The 20,254-nt window shown below is 41.3% G+C and overlaps 2 protein-coding genes across 2 annotated transcripts; one reads left to right on the forward strand and one right to left on the reverse strand.

The window, feature by feature from the left end:
• The first annotated feature begins 39 nt into the window (after positions 1-39).
• On the forward strand, positions 40-18,178 carry MFAP1 (microfibril associated protein 1). The gene is made up of 9 exons (XM_081112499.1): positions 40-234; positions 7,269-7,488; positions 9,394-9,520; positions 10,027-10,214; positions 10,756-10,864; positions 10,967-11,127; positions 13,059-13,218; positions 16,596-16,685; positions 16,776-18,178. The coding sequence occupies exons 1-9, from the start codon at positions 150-152 to the stop codon at positions 16,956-16,958; spliced, it is 1,323 nt and encodes a 440-aa protein (XP_080968625.1). The 5' UTR covers positions 40-149; the 3' UTR covers positions 16,959-18,178.
• A 430-nt stretch (positions 18,179-18,608) lies between these two features.
• HYPK (huntingtin interacting protein K) lies at positions 18,609-19,969 on the reverse strand (the record flags this gene model as incomplete). The annotated part of the gene is given in 7 exon segments (XM_081112510.1): positions 18,609-18,779; positions 18,930-18,981; positions 19,321-19,376; positions 19,703-19,884; positions 19,887-19,916; positions 19,919-19,942; positions 19,945-19,969. Coding segments are annotated over 7 exon segments (465 nt in total). The 3' UTR covers positions 18,609-18,683.
• Positions 19,970-20,254: the final 285 nt, after the last annotated feature.

Consider the following 20,254-nt stretch of genomic DNA (forward strand, 5'->3'; position numbering starts at 1 on the left):
TCCGGTTTTTCTAGCCCCGCCTTACGTGGTGTTTCCTTCAGTCGCGCTGCAACGTCCAGGGCCTGTAGTTGGAGAGGGTTTTCCTGTCTTGCGGTTGATAGCTGTTCACTACTTGGAATCAGGGAAGTGCCCGGAGTCCCGCCGCTGCCATGAACATGTCGGTCCCCAGCGCACTCATGAAACAGCCGCCCATTCAGTCCACGGCCGGGGCCGTCCCGGTCCGCAATGAGAAAGGTACTGTGCTGGGCCGTTCCCATCGGAGCTGCCCCTTCCTTCCCCGGCGCCCTCCACACCCCTCAGACCCTGAAGACCTGCCCCCCGATTTCTCCGACTTTCCCCCATCAGACTTGTACCCCGTCGCGTTGCCTAGGGGTGTAGACTTCCATCTTCTTGTTTCTCTATGTCGACTGCCCTTAATTGCGACCAGCACCCCTCTTTCCTTGGTCTCCACCAATTTCTTAGATTAATACAAAGTGCATGCCTGCTGTTTTCAAGGCGTTATGCGGGATATACTCCCTCTTTCGCTATCCATAACACCCTACAGTGCTTTTATAACTCATCATGATGATTTATGTGTCTGTTTCCCACTCCTGCATCATAAACTCGGCATCTCCTTGAGGCAGGAACCATGTCTTATTAAACTTTTTAAACTTTACACCAACGCAATGACTGTATTTATTAAATTGAATACAAAGTTGTAGCCCTGGCCGGGTAGCTCCGTTGGTTAGATGCGCCATGGTTACGGGTTCGATCCCGGTTAGGGCACATGTAAGTGGAACAACAAAGCAATGTCTAGCTCTGTCTCTGTCTTTCTCTCTCTGATTTTCTCTGTCTCTCTCCCCACCTCTTTCTCCCCCCCCCTCTCTCTCTCTCTCTCTCTCTCTCTCTCTCTCTCAAATCAATAAACTTTTTAAAAAATTTTAATAAAATCAACCAATCAATAAAAATTAAAAATGAATACAAATTTGTGTAAGATAGTGCCCCTAATCTTAAGGAACTCATAGTCTAGAAGATTTGGGACATTCAAAAAAAAAAAGGTCTTTCAGACCTGTAATACCTGTCACATAGGTGATACCAAGCCCTGTGAGAGCAGAGAAGGAATCATTTCTTCAGATTGGGGTAATCAAAGAAAATGGCATTTCATTTGGCCATTGAAGGATGGGTAGGATTCTAATGAGTGCAGATGGCAGAAGGAACATGTTATCTATTTTGGGGAGCCAGAATAAAGAGAATTTTTTCAATAAGGAATTTAGAAAAGAGTTATTTTGTATTTATTAAATATACTCTGCCTATCTGTGTGTAACTTGCCTTTTTTTAACTAAACATGGCTTTTGAGAAGTATCTTTTGGATACATATAGATCTAATCCATTCATTTTTAACCGTTTATGAATTCCATTGTATACTCACACAGTTTGTGTCCTACTGAGAGACTGTTGTGTTGTTTTTTTCTCCTATTATAAACAGTGCTTTAGTTGTCACTCTTAAACATATCTCTGTGGTGCACCTGTGTAAGAATTTTCTAGGGTAGACTCCTACAAGTTCATCATCAACTTACCTGCCTATTACCACTTGTTCTGTTCTCCACAGTGGGTTGTAAGAGCATGAGGAGTTCATCCTCACACATTTGATTTTATCAGAGTTTTAAATTTTTGCTCTATCTAATGTGTGAAATATCTTATTTAATTTGCATTTCCCTGATTACTAGTGAGAGTAGACATCTTGTTCATACATTTTTCGGCTCTAGATTTTTTTCTTCTATGAATTACCTATTTCTGTCATTTACTCATTTTCTACTTGGTTTGTTTTTATACTTCTCAAATAGTATTTTCCCATGTTTTGTTTTGGTTTTTGGCTTGTCTTTTAACTTTAGTCTTCTGTTACACAGGTGTTTTTAATTTTAGTGTTATCAGATTTATCAATTTTATCTTTTATGGTTTGTTCTGTTTTGTATATTAAGAAATCCTTTCCTACCCTGAGATCATAGATATTAAAATTACAAAGATTTTCTATCATCTTTTTTTTAATAAGTTATTTTTGGTTTTAGAGAGAGGGGACAGGAGAGATAGAGAGAGAGAAATATCAATGAGAGAGAAATATCGATCAGCTGCCTCCTGCACACCTTCTTCTGGGGATTGAGCCTTTAACCTGGGCATGTGCCCTGACTGGGAATCAGCTGGTGACCTCTTGGTTCATGGGTTGATGCTCAACCGCTGAGCCACCCTGGCTGGGCAGATTTTCTGTCACCTTAGTGTTGGCATATTATAAATCGGATTGAATACACAATTTTCCAATACAGACTCTAAGTTAAGGAGCCTACAGTCCAATAGGGATGTATATATTTAAGATAGGTTTTTCACACTTAGATCTTTAATCCATCCGGAATATTTTGTGTGTGCGTGTCAGAGATCTAATTTTACTGTTTATCTGACAGCCAGTAGTCCCTACTAGTCCATTGTGTGACTACCCAATCCAATGTTGTTTTTAAATTTTCACCTGAAGATGTGCTTTCATTGATTTTTTTGGTGAGGGGGGAGAGGGGTGGCAGAGGGAGAAAGAGAGATATCAATGTGAGAGAGAAACATCAACCAGGGACTAAATCCAAAACCCAGATATATGCCCTGACTGGGAATTGAACTCATTACCCTTCAATGCAGAGGACAACACTCCAACCAACTGAGCCACACGGGCCAGGGCCCCATTGCTTTGTAATGTCACATCTATAATATACCAAGTTCTCATATAAGTTTGTCAACCCTCTTTTCTGTTCCATTGGTCCCTATGTACCTCCTAAGTCAATGACATATTTTTTGGTGTGATTTTTGTTTTAAATATATTTCTTATTGATTTCAGAGAGGGAGAGTGAGATAGAAACATCAGTGATGAGAGAGAATCATTGATCAGCTGCCTCCTGCACACCCCACACTGGGGATCGAGCCTGTGACCTGGGCATGTGCCCTGACCGGGAATCGAACCCTGACCTCCTGGTTCATAGGTCGATTTTCAACCATCGAGCCACACCAGCGAGGCTGACATATTGTTTTAATTACTACAAATTTGAATGTGCCTTGCAATCTATATAAAAACCTTTCCCACCCCCACCTTACTTTCTTTTTAAAAAATTTTTTTTTATTGATTTCAGAGAGGAAGGAAGAGGGAGAGAGAGATAGAAACATCAATGATGAGAGAGAATCATTGATTGGCTGCCTCCTGCACACCCCCTTCTGGGGATGGCATATGCCCTGACCAGGAATTATACTGTGACCTCTTGGTTCATAGGTCGATGCTCAACTACTGAGCCATGCCAGCTGGGCTATTCTTCCATTTTTAGTTAAGACTTTATTTTTTTAGAGCCATTTTATGTTCACAGCAAAATTGAGGGAAAGATACAGTTTCCTTATACCACCTTCCCCAACACATGCATAGCCTCTCTCACCAGAATAACACATTTGTTACAATTGATGAACTTAACACTGATATGTCATAATCACCCAAAGTCCATAATTTACATTAAGATTCACTCTTGCCCTATCTGGTTTGACTCAGTGGATAGAGCATTAGCCTGCAGGACTGAAAGGTCCCAGGTTCGATTCCGGTCAAGGGCACATGCCCAGGTTGTGGGCTCGATCCCCAGTAGGGGGTGTGCAGGAGGCAGCCAATCAGCGATTCTCTCTCATCATTGATGTTTCTATCTCTTCCTCTCTGAAATCAATAAAAATATTTTTTTTAAAAAAAGATTCACTCTTGGTGTTGTACATGCAATGGGTTTGGACAAGTGTATAATGACATAGCCATTGCTGTGGTGTTATACACAGTATTTTCACTGCCCAAAAAATCCTCTGTGTTCTGCCTATTCATCCCTCCTCCACACTCAACCCCTGATCTTTTTACAGTCTTCATAATTTTGCCTTTTCCAGAATGTTACATATTTGGAATCTTATAGTATACTAGAGGCCCAGTGCACGAAATTCATGCACGGATAGGGTCCCTAGGCCTGGCTGGCAATCAGGGCCAATCGGGGCCTTCTAGCTGTTGGCCAGGGCCTTCCTTCATTCTGTGCCACCTCGCTGGTGGTCAGCACACGTCATAGCGAGCAATCGAACTCCTGGTCTCTGATTGAACTCCCGAGGAGACACTTTGCATATTAGCCTTTTATATATATAGGTAACCTTTTCAGATTGGCTTTTTCCACTTAGTAATATGCATTTAAGTTTCTTCCATGTCTTTTCATTGTTTGATAGCTCTTTTTAAGTGCTAAATAATATTCCATTGTCTGGATGTACCATAGTTTATCCTTTCACCTAGGAAAGGACATCTTGGTTGCTTCCGAGTTTTAGCCTTTTTGAACAAAGTTGCAATAAATGTCAATGTGTAGGGTTTTTTTTGTTTTTTGTTTTGTTTTGTTTTGTTTTGTTTAATATATTTTATTGATTTCTTACAGAGAGGAAGGGAGAGGGATAGAGAGCCAGAAACATCCATGAGAGAGAAACATGGATCAGCTGCCTCCTGCACGCCCCCCACTGGGGATGTGCCCGCAACCAAGGTGCATGCCCTTGACCGGAATCGAACCCGGGACCCTTGAGTCCGCAGGCCAAAGCTCTATCCACTGAGCTAAACCGGTTCTGGCAGTGTGTAGGTTTTTGTGTGGACATAATTTTCAACTCGGGTACATACCAAGGAATGCAACTGCTGGATTTTATGGTAAATGTATGCCTAGTTTTATAAGAAACTATCAAACTATCTTCCAAAGTAGCATTTTGCATTCCCACCAGCAATGAGTGAGAGTTCCTGTTGTTTCACATCCTTGCCAGTTAGGTAACGTTGTCAGAGCTCTGGATTTTGGCCATTCTAATAAGTGTATAATAGTAGCTAATTGTTTTAATTTATATTTCTCTGATGATGTATTGTGGAGCATCTTTTTATATGCTTATTTGCCATCTTCTTGGTGAGGCATCTGTGAAGGTCTTTGGCCTCACCTTGTTCTTCAGAATTATCTTGACTCCTATTCTTGCACATAATTTTAGAATCTGCCTGGGGAACAACTTTTAATGGAATTGCATTACAATTTTATAGCTTTGTTGCTATTATAAATGGTACTGTTTTTTATTGATTTGAGAGAGGAAGGTGGGGAGAGAGGGAGAAAAACATCAATTTGTTGTTCCACTTACTTATACATTCATGTTGATTCTTGTACGTGCCCTGACCGGAGCTTGGACCTACAACCTTAGTATATCAGGACAATGCTCTAACTAACTGAGCCTACCCAGCCAGATCATAAATGGTACTTAATTATTTTTTTTAATCCTCACCCAAGGAGATTTTTTTAATTGATTTGAGAGACGGGGGGAGAGGTCAGTGTGAGACACATTGATCAGTTGCCTCCTGTACAGGCTCAGAAGAGGGATCAAACCCCAACCTTTTGGTGTACAGGATGACGTTCCAACAAACTACTCCACCCAGCCAGGGCATAAATGCTATTTTTAAACTGTCTTTTCTAATTACATATAGTTAATGTATAGGCACACTTATTTTTATCCAGCATTCTTCCTGAATTATTTTTTAGTTTGTTGATTGTCTTGTTTTTTTCTATGTAGATGATCATATAATCTGCAAATTTTAGCAGTTCTTTCTTTTCAATCCTTACCTTTTATCTCTTTTTCTTATTGCCCTGATTAAGGTCATAATAAAACATTAAATGGAAAGGGTGGTTTTTTTCTTAATTTTTTAAATATATATTTTTTATTTCAGAATGGAAGGGAGAGGGAGAGAGAGAGAGAGAAATATCAGTGATGAGAGAGAATCATTGATCAGCTGCCTCCTGCACACCCTACACGGGAGATCGAGCCCACAACCCAGGTATGTACCCTGACAGGGAATTGAACTGTGACCTCCTGGTGGTCCTAGATCAGTGCTCAACACTGAGCCATGCCGACCAGTCTAGAAGGAGTGATATTGACAACATAGGAATGCCCACTGTTTTTTAAAAGAATGCTTCAATGTTTTATTATTTTATTAAGTATAATGTTTGCTGTATCTATTGTTAAGATTTTGACTCTTTAAATACATAAACTTTAGCCCTGGCCAGTGGGCTTAATGGTTAGAGCATCAGCCATGCACCAAAGGGTCTCAGGTTTGAGTCCCAGTCAAAGGCAGGTACCTGGGTTGTGGGTTCATTCCCCAACCCCAGGGAGGCAACCAGTGGATGTGTTTCTCTCTCATCAATGTTTCTCTCTCTCTCTCTCTCTCCCTCTCTCCTTCTCTCTCTCTCTCCCTCTCCCTCTCTCCTTCCCTCCCTCTCTCCCTCTCCCTTTTTCTCTCTCTCTTTATCCCCCCTCTTCCCTCCCTTCCTTTCACTATCTCTGAAAAGTAATGGAAAAAATATCCTCAGATGAGGATTATCAAAAAGTAATAGGAAATTATATATTAAAATTAAATATATAAACTTTAAATTGTACAGTACTTTTTCCCTATTAATTTTCTAAGGTTAAGTCATCCTTGTAGTCCTAGGCTGAATCCTTTTAGGTCACGAAGGCTTAGATATTGTTTTGTTGCTTTTTACAAAAATTGCTGGAATACATTTGCTATTATATTATTTAATATTTTAGTATCTATGATCATAAATGAATCCTTTTTGAACTGTCCAGTTTGGCTGCCAAGGTTATTTTCATCTTATAAACTATGTTGGTTAGTTTTCACTCACTTTCTGTTTACTAGAATTGTTAATATTGGTAAAAGAGATAATCTGCAGGCTTAGTAGCTTATAAGTGAAAAGAAGGTAGAAATAGATAACATTAGAAAATTTAGTTATGTGAGGATATATCATGAAGACTGTCATGGAAAATTCCAGCAGAACTAAAGAAATGAGCAGCATTTTATGTTCCCACTTAAACCACCTTTATTGTGTGTTGGGCACTGTTACAAATAATTATATAAAGGTATAGTTGAGGTGGAATAGCATCCATTTGTGATGGCCATAGTCTGCCAGCTTGGAGGGATTTTCATCAATTGTTTCACTGCTCACCTTCCTCTTCTTCATTGTACCCAAGCTAGGCCTGGCATCATTAGTGTTGGTAATCACAAGAAGGCCTTCCCATGACTTGGCTTCTGCAGGAAAAAACCAGCAGATGAATAGATGGTTGGGTAGTGGCTCTCTTCTTCTCCTTCCTAAACTCTTACTTCCAAGTAACATAGGGGCTCTACCTGCAAAGGCCAATGGTTGAAGGACATTGGGAGAGAGGCTACTGAAACATAAGTTCTCTTTCTCACCCAGGTGAGATTTCGATGGAGAAAGTGAAGGTGAAACGTTATGTGTCGGGAAAGAGGCCAGACTATGCCCCTATGGAGTCCTCAGATGAGGAGGATGAAGAATTTCAGTTCATTAAGAAAGCCAAAGAACAAGAAGCAGAGCCTGAGGAACAGGAGGAGGATTCATCTAGCGACCCCCGACTACGGCGTTTGCAGAACCGTATTAGTGAAGATGTGGAAGAGAGGTAACAACTAGGGTTATGTTTCACTGGACCTGAACCCCAACAAGTTAATAAGAACAACAGTAATTATACTTATACTTGAATAGTATTTACTGTGTGCCAGGAACTCTTCCAAGTACCAGAAACTGTTCCAAGTACATTACATTTACTAATTCTTATAATCCACACAATTACCTTATTATTATACTCATTTTACAAGTGAGGAAACTGAGGCACAAAGGGTTTAGGAAAATAACATGATCAAAGATATACAACCATTGAGTGGCAGCCAGTAAACAGCAGGTTACCTCTGTTCCAAAGGCCCAAATTAACTCATTAAGGAAGTGGTTCTCAACCTTCCTAATGCTGCGACCCTTTAATACAGTTCCTCATGTTGTGGTGACCCACAACCATAAAATTATTTTCGTTGCTACTTCATAACTGTAATTTTGCTACTGTTATGAATCATAAATATCTGATATGCAGAATGTATTTTCATTGTTACAAATTGAACATAATTAAAGCATAGTGATTAATCACAAAAACAATATGTAATTATATATGTGTTTTCTGATGGTCTTAGGCGACCCCTGTGAAAGGGTTGTTCAACCCCCAAAGGGGTCACAACCCACAGGTTGAGAACCGCTGCATTAAGGAAATAGAAAACACAGAACATTTGTTAGGTTTTTTGTTTTTTGTTTTATTTTTTACAGATTGGAAGGGAGAGGGATAGAGAGTTAGAAACATCAATGAGAGAGAAACATTAACCGGCTGCCTCCTGCACACCCCCAACTGGGGATGTTCCCCCAACCAAGGTACATGCCCTTGACCAGAATCGAACCTGGGACCATTCAGTCCACAGGCTGTTACTCTATCCACTGAGCCAAACCGGTTAGGGCATGGTTGGTTTATTGAGGTGAGAAAAAACACATCCTTTTGTGTTAAAAAAAACAAACAAACATCTTTTTTAACACAAAAATGTTTTATAAAAATGTTGAGACATTGATTTTATCCACTTATTTTAAAGGCTAATGAGAGGAAATAACATTGAAGTAAGAAAAATGATCTGGAAAAAAAAGAAAAAAGAAAAATGATCTAATGAATGGTCTCATGTAGGAAAGGAGCCTCCCAACAGGGCTTTTGTATGTTGTATGTTGACTGAGACATTACCTTACAGAGTAGGTCAGAGGTCCTGAGCTTTCACAGCTCATATTGCCTCAGGAGTTTTTCCACAGAACCCCTACGCCCAAGTAGTTCTGTTTATTTTATTAAGTATTTAGATCCAGAAATTTAATGTATACTGTTGTCTTAACAACTTAGCCATTTGAAAAATATAATACACATAAAAGAAAAAACATTTTTACTTCATTTTACAGAACCACAGTTACTAGTAGGATTTATGCTCCTTGGACTGGCAACCTCTCAAACCTTGGAATCAGCTTGGCACTGTCACTCTCATTTCCTGCTCCATATTGATTTTCATGTGGTACTTGCTTTTTGTCACAGTAGTGACCAAAATCCTATTTTCACAAAGATGTCATTGAAAGGAAACAATTAGATTTCATGTTGAAACTGTGAACTACCTTGAGCTTTAAAATATATCCCAACAGACAGTAGGGTGGTGGGGGTGGGTGTTGGGGCTGGCTATAGGGATCAGTGGGAGAAAAAAGGGGAGTGTGTGTGTGTGTGTGTGTGTGTACCTATATAAGTTTGTTGCAGTGCCCCAGAATGCCTCATACATTTAATTTTTAGGTCCAACTTGACTCTTCACTCTGACACTTTAGTTTCTTTAGACTTCAGTTTGCCCATCTCAAGACTTCAGTAGTAATAAAAGCAAACAATGTCCAAGTACTCTGTGACTAAAGAAAAGTGGTTGAGCCCCTATGTTCTTATAGCATTGATGTCACGCTTGGAGATACTGTTTTTCAGATTGGCTCGACATCGGAAGATAGTGGAACCTGAAGTGGTAGGAGAAAGTGACTCAGAAGTAGAAGATGCTTGGCGCATGGAACGAGAAGATAGCAGTGAGGAAGAAGAGGAAGAAATTGATGATGAGGTATAGTAAAGTAAAATGGGAAGTTCTTTCTGGGTACAAGAAAGAGTTGGGGCCTGTGCTCCTTTGTTGAGGCCCTGAAGGCACAAGATTGCTGCTTTTGGCAGAACTCTGATCCAGGATTCTCTGTTGGGGATAGGATTAAAAATACTGTAGTGATAAGTTGCATTTACTCAGATCAAAATTTGTTGAGCTTGATGAGGGGAAAATAAAAAGCCATTTAAGAGCACAGGCCATGCCCTACCTGGTTTGGCTCAGCGGATAGAGCGTTGGCCTGCAGACTAAAGGGTCCCAGGTTCAATTCCGGTCAAGGGCACATGCCTGGGTTGCGGGCTTGACCCCCAGTTGGGGTTGTGCAGGAGGCAGCCAATCAATGATTCTCTCTCATCATTGATCTTTCTATCTCTCTCTTCCTCTCCCTTCCTTTCTGAAATCAATAAAAATATATTTAAAAAAAAAAAAAAAGCGCAGGCCATTTCACTTACTGACTTGGACATATGACTTGCTAGGAAATAGAGCGGCGCCGTGGCATGATGCGTCAAAGGGCACAGGAGAGAAAAAATGAAGAGATGGAAGTCATGGAAGTGGAAGATGAGGGGCGTTCTGGGGAGGAGTCAGAATCAGAGTCCGAGTATGAAGAGTACACAGACAGTGAAGATGAGATGGAGCCTCGCCTTAAGCCTGTCTTCATTCGAAAGTAAGTATCTCACAAACCAGTCCTGAATCTACAGCTTCTACTCTCAAGGTCTGAGGATAGAAGCCTTGTTCCTATCTGATGCTCTTCTGAAATGTAAGCACTACGTGGCAGCCTTCTGCCCAGTGCCCTAGCTCTGTGCGGTATTTGCTGAGGAATATCTTGGTGTTAGCGGAGTATGAGTTTGTTTTCACATCTCCTCCTCAGATATGTACTCTGTGTACTCTCCTGGGTACATATCTGCCCAAGAGCTTATATTATTTTAAGCATAAAACTAAGCTTAAAGAGAAAATTCCTATTCCTTTCCTAATGGCTAGAAATCCTACTACTTACAGTCTAGCAGGTTCTTTGCTATTCAGGCAGTTCTCAAAGATGAATGGAATTTTGATGCTCTGAAAACTTGGCATGACTCCCATTTTTTGCTCTTTGCAAATAATAGAGCCAGAAATTGTTTGGCTTTGTCTGATTTGGACAGGACTTGATTTAGAAGAACAGAGCTTCACTCTAAGAGCTTTGGGAAATTAACAGGACCTCTGTACCACAGGAAGGACCGAGTAACAGTTCAAGAACGTGAGGCTGAAGCATTGAAACAGAAGGAGCTGGAGCAGGAGGCTAAACGCATGGCTGAGGAGAGGCGCAAGTATACACTCAAGGTACTGGGAGTGGCTGTGAGGATTGAGTGCAAGGAGTATTGTACTTAGGTTTGTCTGAGAAGAATAAGGAAGTCTGACAGTTGACGTTTTCTCCCTATCCAGATTGTAGAAGAGGAGACCAAGAAAGAGCTGGAGGAAAACAAGCGATCCCTGGCTGCACTGGATGCACTGAATACTGACGATGAAAATGATGAGGAGGAATATGAGGCATGGAAAGTTCGGGAACTAAAGAGAATCAAGAGGGACAGAGAAGATCGAGAAGCGTGAGTAATGACCCTAGAATTTAATACTGCTAATGACACAGGTTCCTAGAATGGTTCTGAGGCTCAATACCTACTTGGGGTTCCATTCTAGCTTTCTTTAAGGTCCCTGCAAATGGGTAAGTTTCCATAATTGGAATGTGGCTGTTACAATAAAAGCAAGGAAAAGAAATATTTTTGTCAGTGTTTCTCCATGATGGAGTGCCAGCTAATACTCCCTTGACTTTCCTAGTAGATGCACAAAAGTTATTCACTGTTATCAGTTATCTATCGTTGCATAACAGCCCAATCCAAAGTTAAATAACTCAGAGCAATCTGTTATTTCTCACAATTTTGAGGGTTGGCCAAACAGTACTTCTGCTGGTTTCATCTGGGCTCTCTTATGTAGTTGCATCCAGCTAAAGGACTAACTGGGCTAGAAAGCCCAGAATGGCTTCACTCCATGTCTGGTAGTTGGTGTGGACTATCAGCTAGGATGCCTCACTTCTCCTTCTTCAATAGACTAGACTGGCTTCCTTACATAACAGTCTTGCAACAATATTTCAAGAGAACAAAGGTGGAAGTTGGCAAGATCTTTTGAGACTCACATATCATTTCTGCAAAGGGGCATGCATACTGTGAGGGGAAGAAATTATTGGCATTTAGGTAATCTACTACACTCACTGTGTTAGAGCGGAATCATTTCTGGGCTGCATACCCATACCTGAAAATTACTAGGAATGAAAGAGCAATCCCAGATTACAGTGGGAAACCATCAACAGAAGATTCTACCCTCAGCCTGCAGTTTCTAAGGTTTTTATCTTGGGCTTCATGGAGTCCAGGTACCCTTTAAAATTGTATACAAAATTTTGTGTATATTTGCATTTTTTTGGAGAAAGGGGATCTGTGACTCTCCCCACCCCCAAAAGTCACTACAATCTAATTAATGATGGTAATCCTTAGTTTGTGACATGTAAGCACATATTGTGTTACACAGTTATTTTAAATTCTGATTTTTATTTTTTTTTTAAGCTAAGAGGCTTTTTAGGGAAGGGGACTTAGTAATGTAAAGTCAAGCAATAAGAGTATGTCTAAACCACAAAAAAAGGCTTGAATCAACATTTGGTACTTTATAATATTTGATCTTGCAAGCATAATGAAGACCACCTGACCTTTTTATTTATTGAACCCCTACTCTTGAGTCCTAACAGGCAATGACTAGAATCTTAAAAGGTGAATAGCCCTGGCTGGTGTGGCTCAGATGGTCAAGGTGTCATCCCATGCACCAAAGGGTTTTGCATTCAATTCCCAGTCAGGGCACATACCCAGATTTCGGGTTCCATCCCAGTCAGGGCGTGTATGGAAGGCGACTGATGTTTCTCTCTTTCCCTCCCTTCCTCTCTCAAATCAACTTTTTAAAAAGCTGAATGGCCCTAGAGAGTATGGCCTGCAGATTAAAGTGTCCCGGGTTCGAGTCAAGGGCACATACCTCAGTTGCAGGCTCGATCCCCAGTCCTAGTCTGGGCGTGTATGGGAGGCACCCAATTGATGTGTCTCTCTCACATCGATGCTTCTCTGTCTCTCTCTGTGTCTCTTACCCGCCCTATACTCTCTCTAAATATCAGTGGAAAAATATCCTTGGGTGAGGAATAACAAAAAATTTTTAAGAAGTTGAATGCCCTGGCCAGTGCATGGTTAGAGCGTTGGCCCGTGCACCAAAGGGTCGCGGTTTCGATTCCATGGGGGAAGCACCCAGTCAATGTGTCTCTATCACATCGATGTTTTGTCTCTTTCTCTTTCCTTCCACTTTCACTCTCTCTGAAAATCAGTGCAGGAAAATATCCTCAAGTGAGGATTAACAACAAAAAAAAGTGAACAATGCTATGCTATACTCTGATAATTAGGTCTTTCTGAAGCTGGAATGATACTAATAAATAATGTTGTTCCCTGGACAGGCTTGAGAAGGAGAAAGCAGAAATTGAACGCATGCGAAACCTGACTGAGGAAGAGAGGCGAGCTGAGCTTCGTGCAAATGGCAAAGTTATTACCAACAAAGCTGTTAAGGGCAAATACAAGTTCTTACAGAAGTATTATCACCGGGGTGCGTTCTTCATGGTAAGAAGGGAAAAGGGAAAGTTGGGCACTAGAAAAAACTCAGAAGCTTTGAAATCTATTTTCCCCTCAAGAATAAACTGGTTCTGGAATGTTACTTCTACTTGCCATTGGTCAGCTTTCTCATTTGCTTTTTTGCCTCTGAAGAATATGAACCCAATAGAGAAAAGTATTGGCAAAAGGATTTTAGAAGTTGCAGCAACTGTTCTTTCTTTTAGCCCCAGCTCCCAAGAGGAGGAAATGATGTTAGAATTGAGGAACTGAAATAGAGAGTGATCTATATAGATGCTAGACTATTTATGTACCAAAATCACTTAGATATTATTCATAACTGACTTTTGCATTTTGGTTATGCATAAAATAGGTTCTGTAAATAGCTTCACATGAACTCATATTTGCATGGCAAAAGTTTAATTCACTTCATTCTGAGCTGACAGAAAGTTACTAAGCCTAACTAACAAAAAAAGTGGTTAATTATCTAACCAGTATGTGTAATGCCATCATCTTTCCAAGATCAAAATATCAACCTGTAAATCCTATATTAGGCGATTTATTCCAAATTATTCAGATTAGCAGTAAAGATAATTTTTTAAAATTATTTTTAGAGAGATGGAGAGGGATAGAGAGAAATATGAGAGGAACATCATTGATCACCTGCCCCCTGCATGCTCCCCACTGGGGACCAAGCCCGCAAGCCAGGCATATGCCCTGACCAGGAATTAAACCAGCGACCTCTTGGTTCCTGGGTGAGCTCTTAACCACTGTACCACACCAGCCAGGCTAGAGATAATTTCTTAATACAAAGATATCCAGAAAGGAAATGGAAGCGTTGATTACATTTATTATTCCAATAGCATGTCTTTTGTTAAATTATTTCCTTGTGTGTGAGGAGTTTGTATCAAAAACTTAGACTAGCTTTTTTAAATGTTGTATGTCAGACCCTAAATATCACCACTGCAGCTAAATTCCTGCCTGTTACTGCAGATACTGGTAAAATTGTTTAAAAAAAAAGTAAACTTCAGTGTAGGGTTCCTTACTCCTCTCCAAAATGAGTGTGTCTGTCTGCTCAGCAGGAAATGTTTAGTTATGTAGTTTTTCTAAATTGAAGTTGGTAGAGATTGTGAATCACTCCTTATACTGCTTCAGAGTCATGAAGTTATCTTGCTTAAGCATTTCAGCAGCTTCAACATCCAAGCCTCTTAGAGAAGTGTACTGCTGGCTGGCTAAGATACATAAAGTTTATATGAAAGTCTTTTGATGCACATCCTCAGATGTTAAGGAGAGTGAAGTTGAAATAGCTTCTGAGTTTAAATGAGGAACTCAGGCTCAAACAAGAGAAAAGTAAATCTCACAAAAACTGTTTAATTGTCCTACTTTAAACTGGGTCTTTCTCTAGCGGAAGGGAAAAGAATACTCCAAAAGCGTGTTTAGTTAAAGGACTCAGCTCTTCCATGAAGCTTTCCTTAACCAAGATGCTACTATTTTAATTCCTTTACCATATGTTTATGATCTATATCTTAACATTATAGTCTTACTAATATGTTGATTTGAAACTATTCTCTATAGTTATTTTATACTAGAGGCCCAATGCACAAAATTCATGCAAGAGTAGGCCTTCCTTCCCCCGGCTGCTGGCACTGGCTTCCCTCTGGCACCTGGGACCCGGTCTTCCCTAGTAGCCCCAGCTTCGTCCAGGAAGGTCATCTGGAAGGATGCCCAGTCTAATTAGCATATTGTGCTTTTATTACTATAGTTAAGTAGATAACCTTTTGAGCTTTTACTGCAAAAAGGGCACTGTTTAATGCTCTAAAAATGGAGGTAGGGCAAATATATAACATAAGGAAAATGAAAAGTACTGTGAGACTTCTGAAAAGGGAGATGTTATATTTTGTAGAAGACTGAAAAGGATAATATAAAGGAGGTGACATTTAATGTATAGACTTTGATATTTGGTAGTAGGAAGACATTCCAGGTGAAGGGATCAAGAGTAGAGGCAGTGTAAAGGAAAAGGAAAGTGGCAAGGAGAGGTCGATTAAGGCTGTATAGTATTTGGCCTTGACTACTACACAGAGGAGTTGTTTAATAAAATAGAAAATTTTAAAGTTTTTAAGCAAGGCCAAGATATGAGAGAGTTGTTTTAGAAACATTAATCCACTGGCAGTGTGTAAGATTGACTGCAAGGAAAAACTATGATAACCCAGGGGATGAGAATTTAGAAGTGGCAACTGATTGAATCTGCACAACAGATTTATTTATTTTTAAAATATATTTCTTTATTGACTTCAGAGAGGAAGGGAGAAGGAGAGATAGAAACATCAATGATGAGAGAGAACCATTGATTGGCTGCCTCCCACACACCCCCCCACTGGGGAACGAGCCCGCAACCCAGGCATGTGCCCTTGGCTGGAATCGAACCTGCGACCCTTCAGTCCGCAGGCTGACGCTGTATCCACTGAGCCAAGCCGGCCAGGGCATGCACAACAGATTTAAATTTTGAATGTAGGTAATTGAGAGAATGTTGGTCCTATTTACAGAAAAAGTTAAATCAGGAAGAAGCTGAATTAGAAAGCTTGGGGAAATAATTTTCACTTTAGAGAGTTTGAAATCCCAACAGAATATTCAAACTAATGGGAAGTAGAAAATTCAGAATCAATAAACTGATGAACAAAAATAGAGCCAGAGGGGAAAAAAATATTTAAAATATAGTGGAATTCTGGTATTTGCAGATTTTTAATACTTCCTACAACTTTTGTGATATTATACTGTTAGTACAGTTTTTGTAATATATTTAAAATTATTTTTCTTGCCGAAACCGGTTTGGCTCAGTGGATAGAGCGTCAGCCTGCGGACTGAAAGGTCCCAGGTTCGATTCCGGTCAAGGGCATGTACCTGGGTTGCGGGCACATCCTCAGTGGGGAGTGTGCAGGAGGCGGCTGATCGATGTTTCTCTCTCATCGATGTTTCTGACTTTCTATCTCTCTCCCTTCCTCTCTGTAAAAAATCAATAAAATATATTTTAAAAAAATAAATTATTTTTCTTGAAATATTAATGTTTATTGCTTGTAAATGGCTAATTATTTTGTATCTACAAAAAAAAATCAGAATCAGAGATTTGAAAGGCTTGTAACAGAGTTAGACATATGAGTGAATGAATATAGTTGAGTGCAGAGAGAATATAACCAACCTTCAGGAAATGGCTACACTTAGGAAGAAAAAAAGACAGCATGAGGGGGAAAAGGCGTGTCATACTGAGATGTAAGCTCTTGAAGAAAAGGTTTTATCCCCCGGCTTTCTTTGTACCCCTCATCATAGTTTAATAAATTTGTGGTTTGAATGTATGGGAAATAAAACCACAAGATTGATAAGACTCTTTTCTGCAGGATGAGGATGAAGAAGTATACAAGAGAGATTTCAGCGCACCTACCCTGGAGGATCATTTCAACAAAACAATTCTTCCCAAAGTCATGCAGGTACGGGGCACTTTAACATGAGAGAGAAGTAATACTGAGGGCTGGGACATAATGTTTGGTAGTATAACTCATCACCTATCCTTCCCTCAGGTCAAGAACTTTGGGCGCTCTGGTCGTACCAAATATACCCACCTTGTGGACCAGGACACCACCTCCTTTGATTCAGCATGGGGCCAGGAGAGTGCCCAGAACACAAAGTTCTTTAAACAAAAGGCAGCTGGGGTACGAGATGTATTTGAACGGCCATCTGCCAAAAAGCGGAAAACTACTTAAAGATCAACTACTTATTCTTCCAGCTGTGGGACACAAGGGCAAGTCTCAGTGTCTGGTCCTTTGCTTTCACTATTATTTACGTGGGCTATGTATCCAGCCTATTGGACCTACTGCCATACTTGTGACACTGGGTAACCCAGTTTTGGAAGGTGCTTTGTGCGGTTTGGACTCATGCTGAGAAACCCACATAAAAGCACTATCCAGGTAGGATTATCCCCACTTAAAATTATTTCTGAGAAATCTTCGTTTTCATCATTGCTCTGGTTTCCCAAATTTACTTGGGACTGTTCCAAGTTTTTTCCCAGCCCCTTAGCTTGGGTCAGAAATATAGACATGTAAATGGACAGTGCATTACTTCTACCTTACAGGAAATCTGAGCTTATTGAAATCTGATTTACATTTTTGGCTCGAGTCAATTTTTCTAGGTGAATGTACTTTTTAAATCCATTTATGTATATGTCAATAAAAGAATCATATGAGACTTTTTGAGCTTCATACTGAATAAAGTCAGAATTGTCAGGCAAACGATATTTCACACTTTGATCTCAGAAACAAACTCAGACTCTACAGACAGGCATATTCTTAGTGGCACCCAGTTTATTCTGAGCAAATAATATACATAGATGGTTGTCCTTGCCTTCTTAATTATATCTGTATATATAACAAAAGTTGACCTATAAAATGGGGACTCCCAAGTCCCTACCAGTATCTTTTTCTTTGCCCAACTCATATATTAAGGAGGCCACAGTGCTGAGTTTCAGTGTAGTGACATTGTGCTAAAGTTAAATTCATGATTTTTCCACTTAACTCTTCCTACGTAACTCCCATATACATGGCAGAGCATGAGGAGTTCTAGGAATTATCAGAAATGACATTTAACCAGCAGGAAGGCTACTTCTCAATTGCATGAAAAAATAAGGCAGCCAAGGTTTGTTCATATCCTTTAAATGTCCCTCTGGGAAGTCGCTCATAAATCCTTAAAAAGTCCTAGGAAAAAAATACAAATGCAGCCCTGGCCAGAGTGGTTCAGTTGGTTGGGTATCATTCCAATCACAGAAGGTCCCTAGTTCAATTCCTGGTCGGGGCACATGCCCAGGGTTGCAGGCTAGACCCCCCAGTAGGAGGTGTGCAGGAAGCAGCTTATCAGTGATTCTCTCCCATTGATGTTTTTATGTCTCCCTTCCTCTCTGAAATCAATAAAAATGTTTTTAAAAAATATATATATATGAATGTAAGTCACTGTGTGCCAGAGAGGAATACAATCTTAGAATTATCCTACAGCCAAAATGAGAATGAGTCTGAAATTCTTTTGGGAATGTGTTTATAGCTGCAGTTAGTTGAAGTGTCTTCCCAAAGGTCTTGGGTTCAGTTCCCATTCAGGGCACATATCCTGATTGTGGGTTCGTACAGGAAGCAATCAATCGATGTTTCTCTCCCCCTCCCTTCGATCTCTAAAATCAATTAAAAAAATAAGAGCTAGTCTGATGAATGAGCTGTCCTGCCATCCGGCATTTACATGTGAACATGAGACTTTTCTACAATGACCCTTCACGTAGATTCATGAAGGGAGAGTGGGGGGGAAATCAAATTCAGTTATACTCCAGCATGTAAATTTCCCACAGTAAAATACAATATACATTCAATCCAAAATGATAAAACTGCACAAAAAAGGGGCATCTTTATTGCAGTAAGTTAATCCAGTGGATAGGTCTGAGAAAGCACAAATCAGTTGGTCAGGGCAATAAGAGCCTCTACCACGTTGCCCATGTGTTCCCTCAAGCTCCGCTCTGCGGCTGCTCTTGAGATCTCCATCTCTGTCATCTGCAGGAAAAGGATCAATGATGTTACCTCTCTGGCATTAATGTGCCACCAAAACATACTAACTCTACTTGTTTCAAGAAACAGCCCAAACTAGGCAAAGTAACCTCCCCTGCCCATTCACCACTCACTACTGTAGGCATCACTACTCACTATCAGCTCCAGATCTTCCTTCTTGATGGTGACTTTTGCCAGTTCCTTCTCCCTACAAATATTCGTGTGCATTAGTCCTCATTCTCTATCTCCACCATAAACTCCCAGGAAGGACATCCCGCTGTACCTTACAAATAAATGACTCTTGATAAACAGTTGAGTGAAAATACAGAATGAATTCCTCCCCCAGGAGACTTTAGGGCAGGCAGTAGGTGTTGCCAGGAGGCCTTACACCTACCAACAAAAGAGTAACGTTACAGAAGGGTGCCGTTGTAAACCCTGTATCTGGGGGAACTGGTGACGGAGTTGAACGGTACAGGGCTTACTCGTGGTTTTTGTTTCCGCTGGGGGAAGGAGGGGCTCCAGGGCTGGCTGCGTACAGAAGACTTACCGCTCTTGTTTGGCTTTCTGCTCCCGGGAACGTCTGTCTCCAATCACGGACATGGCCTGCGGGAAAGCAAATCTAGTTACTGCTCTGCTACCCACGAACCCTAATATAAAAAGCCATTAGCAAGCGAGGCAGGTGTATATTCTCGATGACGAGTGTATCAGGAGGCCTATTTAATTCAATCCTGAGCTCCGGAAGCCCACTTTAAACCCAACCTCCAGCAAGCTCCTTTCCGCAAGCCGCGGGTCCCAGTGATGGTTCGGCTTCCCTCTTGCCTCCTCCCGCCATCGGGATCGTGACCCGGTCCCTGGAGCGGGGCTTCCAGTTACCCCCTCGGAGCCCCCTCCGCTCTCAGCCCGACCGACACGCGCCCGGCCCGCCTCACCGTCTCCAGGTTGGAACTCTGGATCTCCTTCTCCTCCGCATAGTCGGTCACTCTCTCCAGGTCCGCCGCACCACTGTCATGCTTCCGCGGCTTCTCGGGGGGCCGCTCCGGGCCGCTGGTCTCGGTCTCCAACTCCAGCTCCACATCCCCCTCGGTCGCCATATCGACCACACCGCGCAGACTCCTCCCCGCCCCGCGACTTCCGGTAATGCCCACAACATCCGCCGGGGGAGGAGGGGGCGGGCTGTGCCTGGGCCACGCCTTCATCAGTGCTCTGGTTCTAGAAGCTTCAGCGAGGAAGGGGGCTCGCCTGGCCGCCTTCCTTTTGGCTTGTACAGTGTTGTTTTCTGCAGAGCCCTTTCCCAGACCTACCCCCTCACATCCTTCCCTCTTTACCCGGACCCCTCCAGCACCCTCCGCGGGCGCGCGCACACACTCCCAAGGAATTCTGGTCAAGCAGCATTGATGTCTAATCCTAAACCAATTAAGAAGGCTAATCCACAGGAGGCACATATGCATTCTGCTCTCTAATCTAGGCAGAACAGCCAGGGT

Source organism: Myotis nattereri, assembly GCF_964212035.1.
Source record: "Myotis nattereri genome assembly, chromosome: 1".
Classification (NCBI taxonomy): domain Eukaryota; kingdom Metazoa; phylum Chordata; class Mammalia; order Chiroptera; family Vespertilionidae; genus Myotis; species Myotis nattereri.

Bases quoted from the DNA above. Each gene is read 5' to 3' on its own strand.
- MFAP1 (XM_081112499.1), top strand. From the start codon at position 150: ATGAACATGTCGGTCCCCAGCGCACTCATGAAACAGCCGCCCATTCAG. The intron at 7,489-9,393 runs GTAACAACTAGG...ACTGTTTTTCAG, and splicing joins AGTGAAGATGTGGAAGAGAG to ATTGGCTCGACATCGGAAGA. The intron at 10,215-10,755 runs GTAAGTATCTCA...TCTGTACCACAG, and splicing joins AAGCCTGTCTTCATTCGAAA to GAAGGACCGAGTAACAGTTC.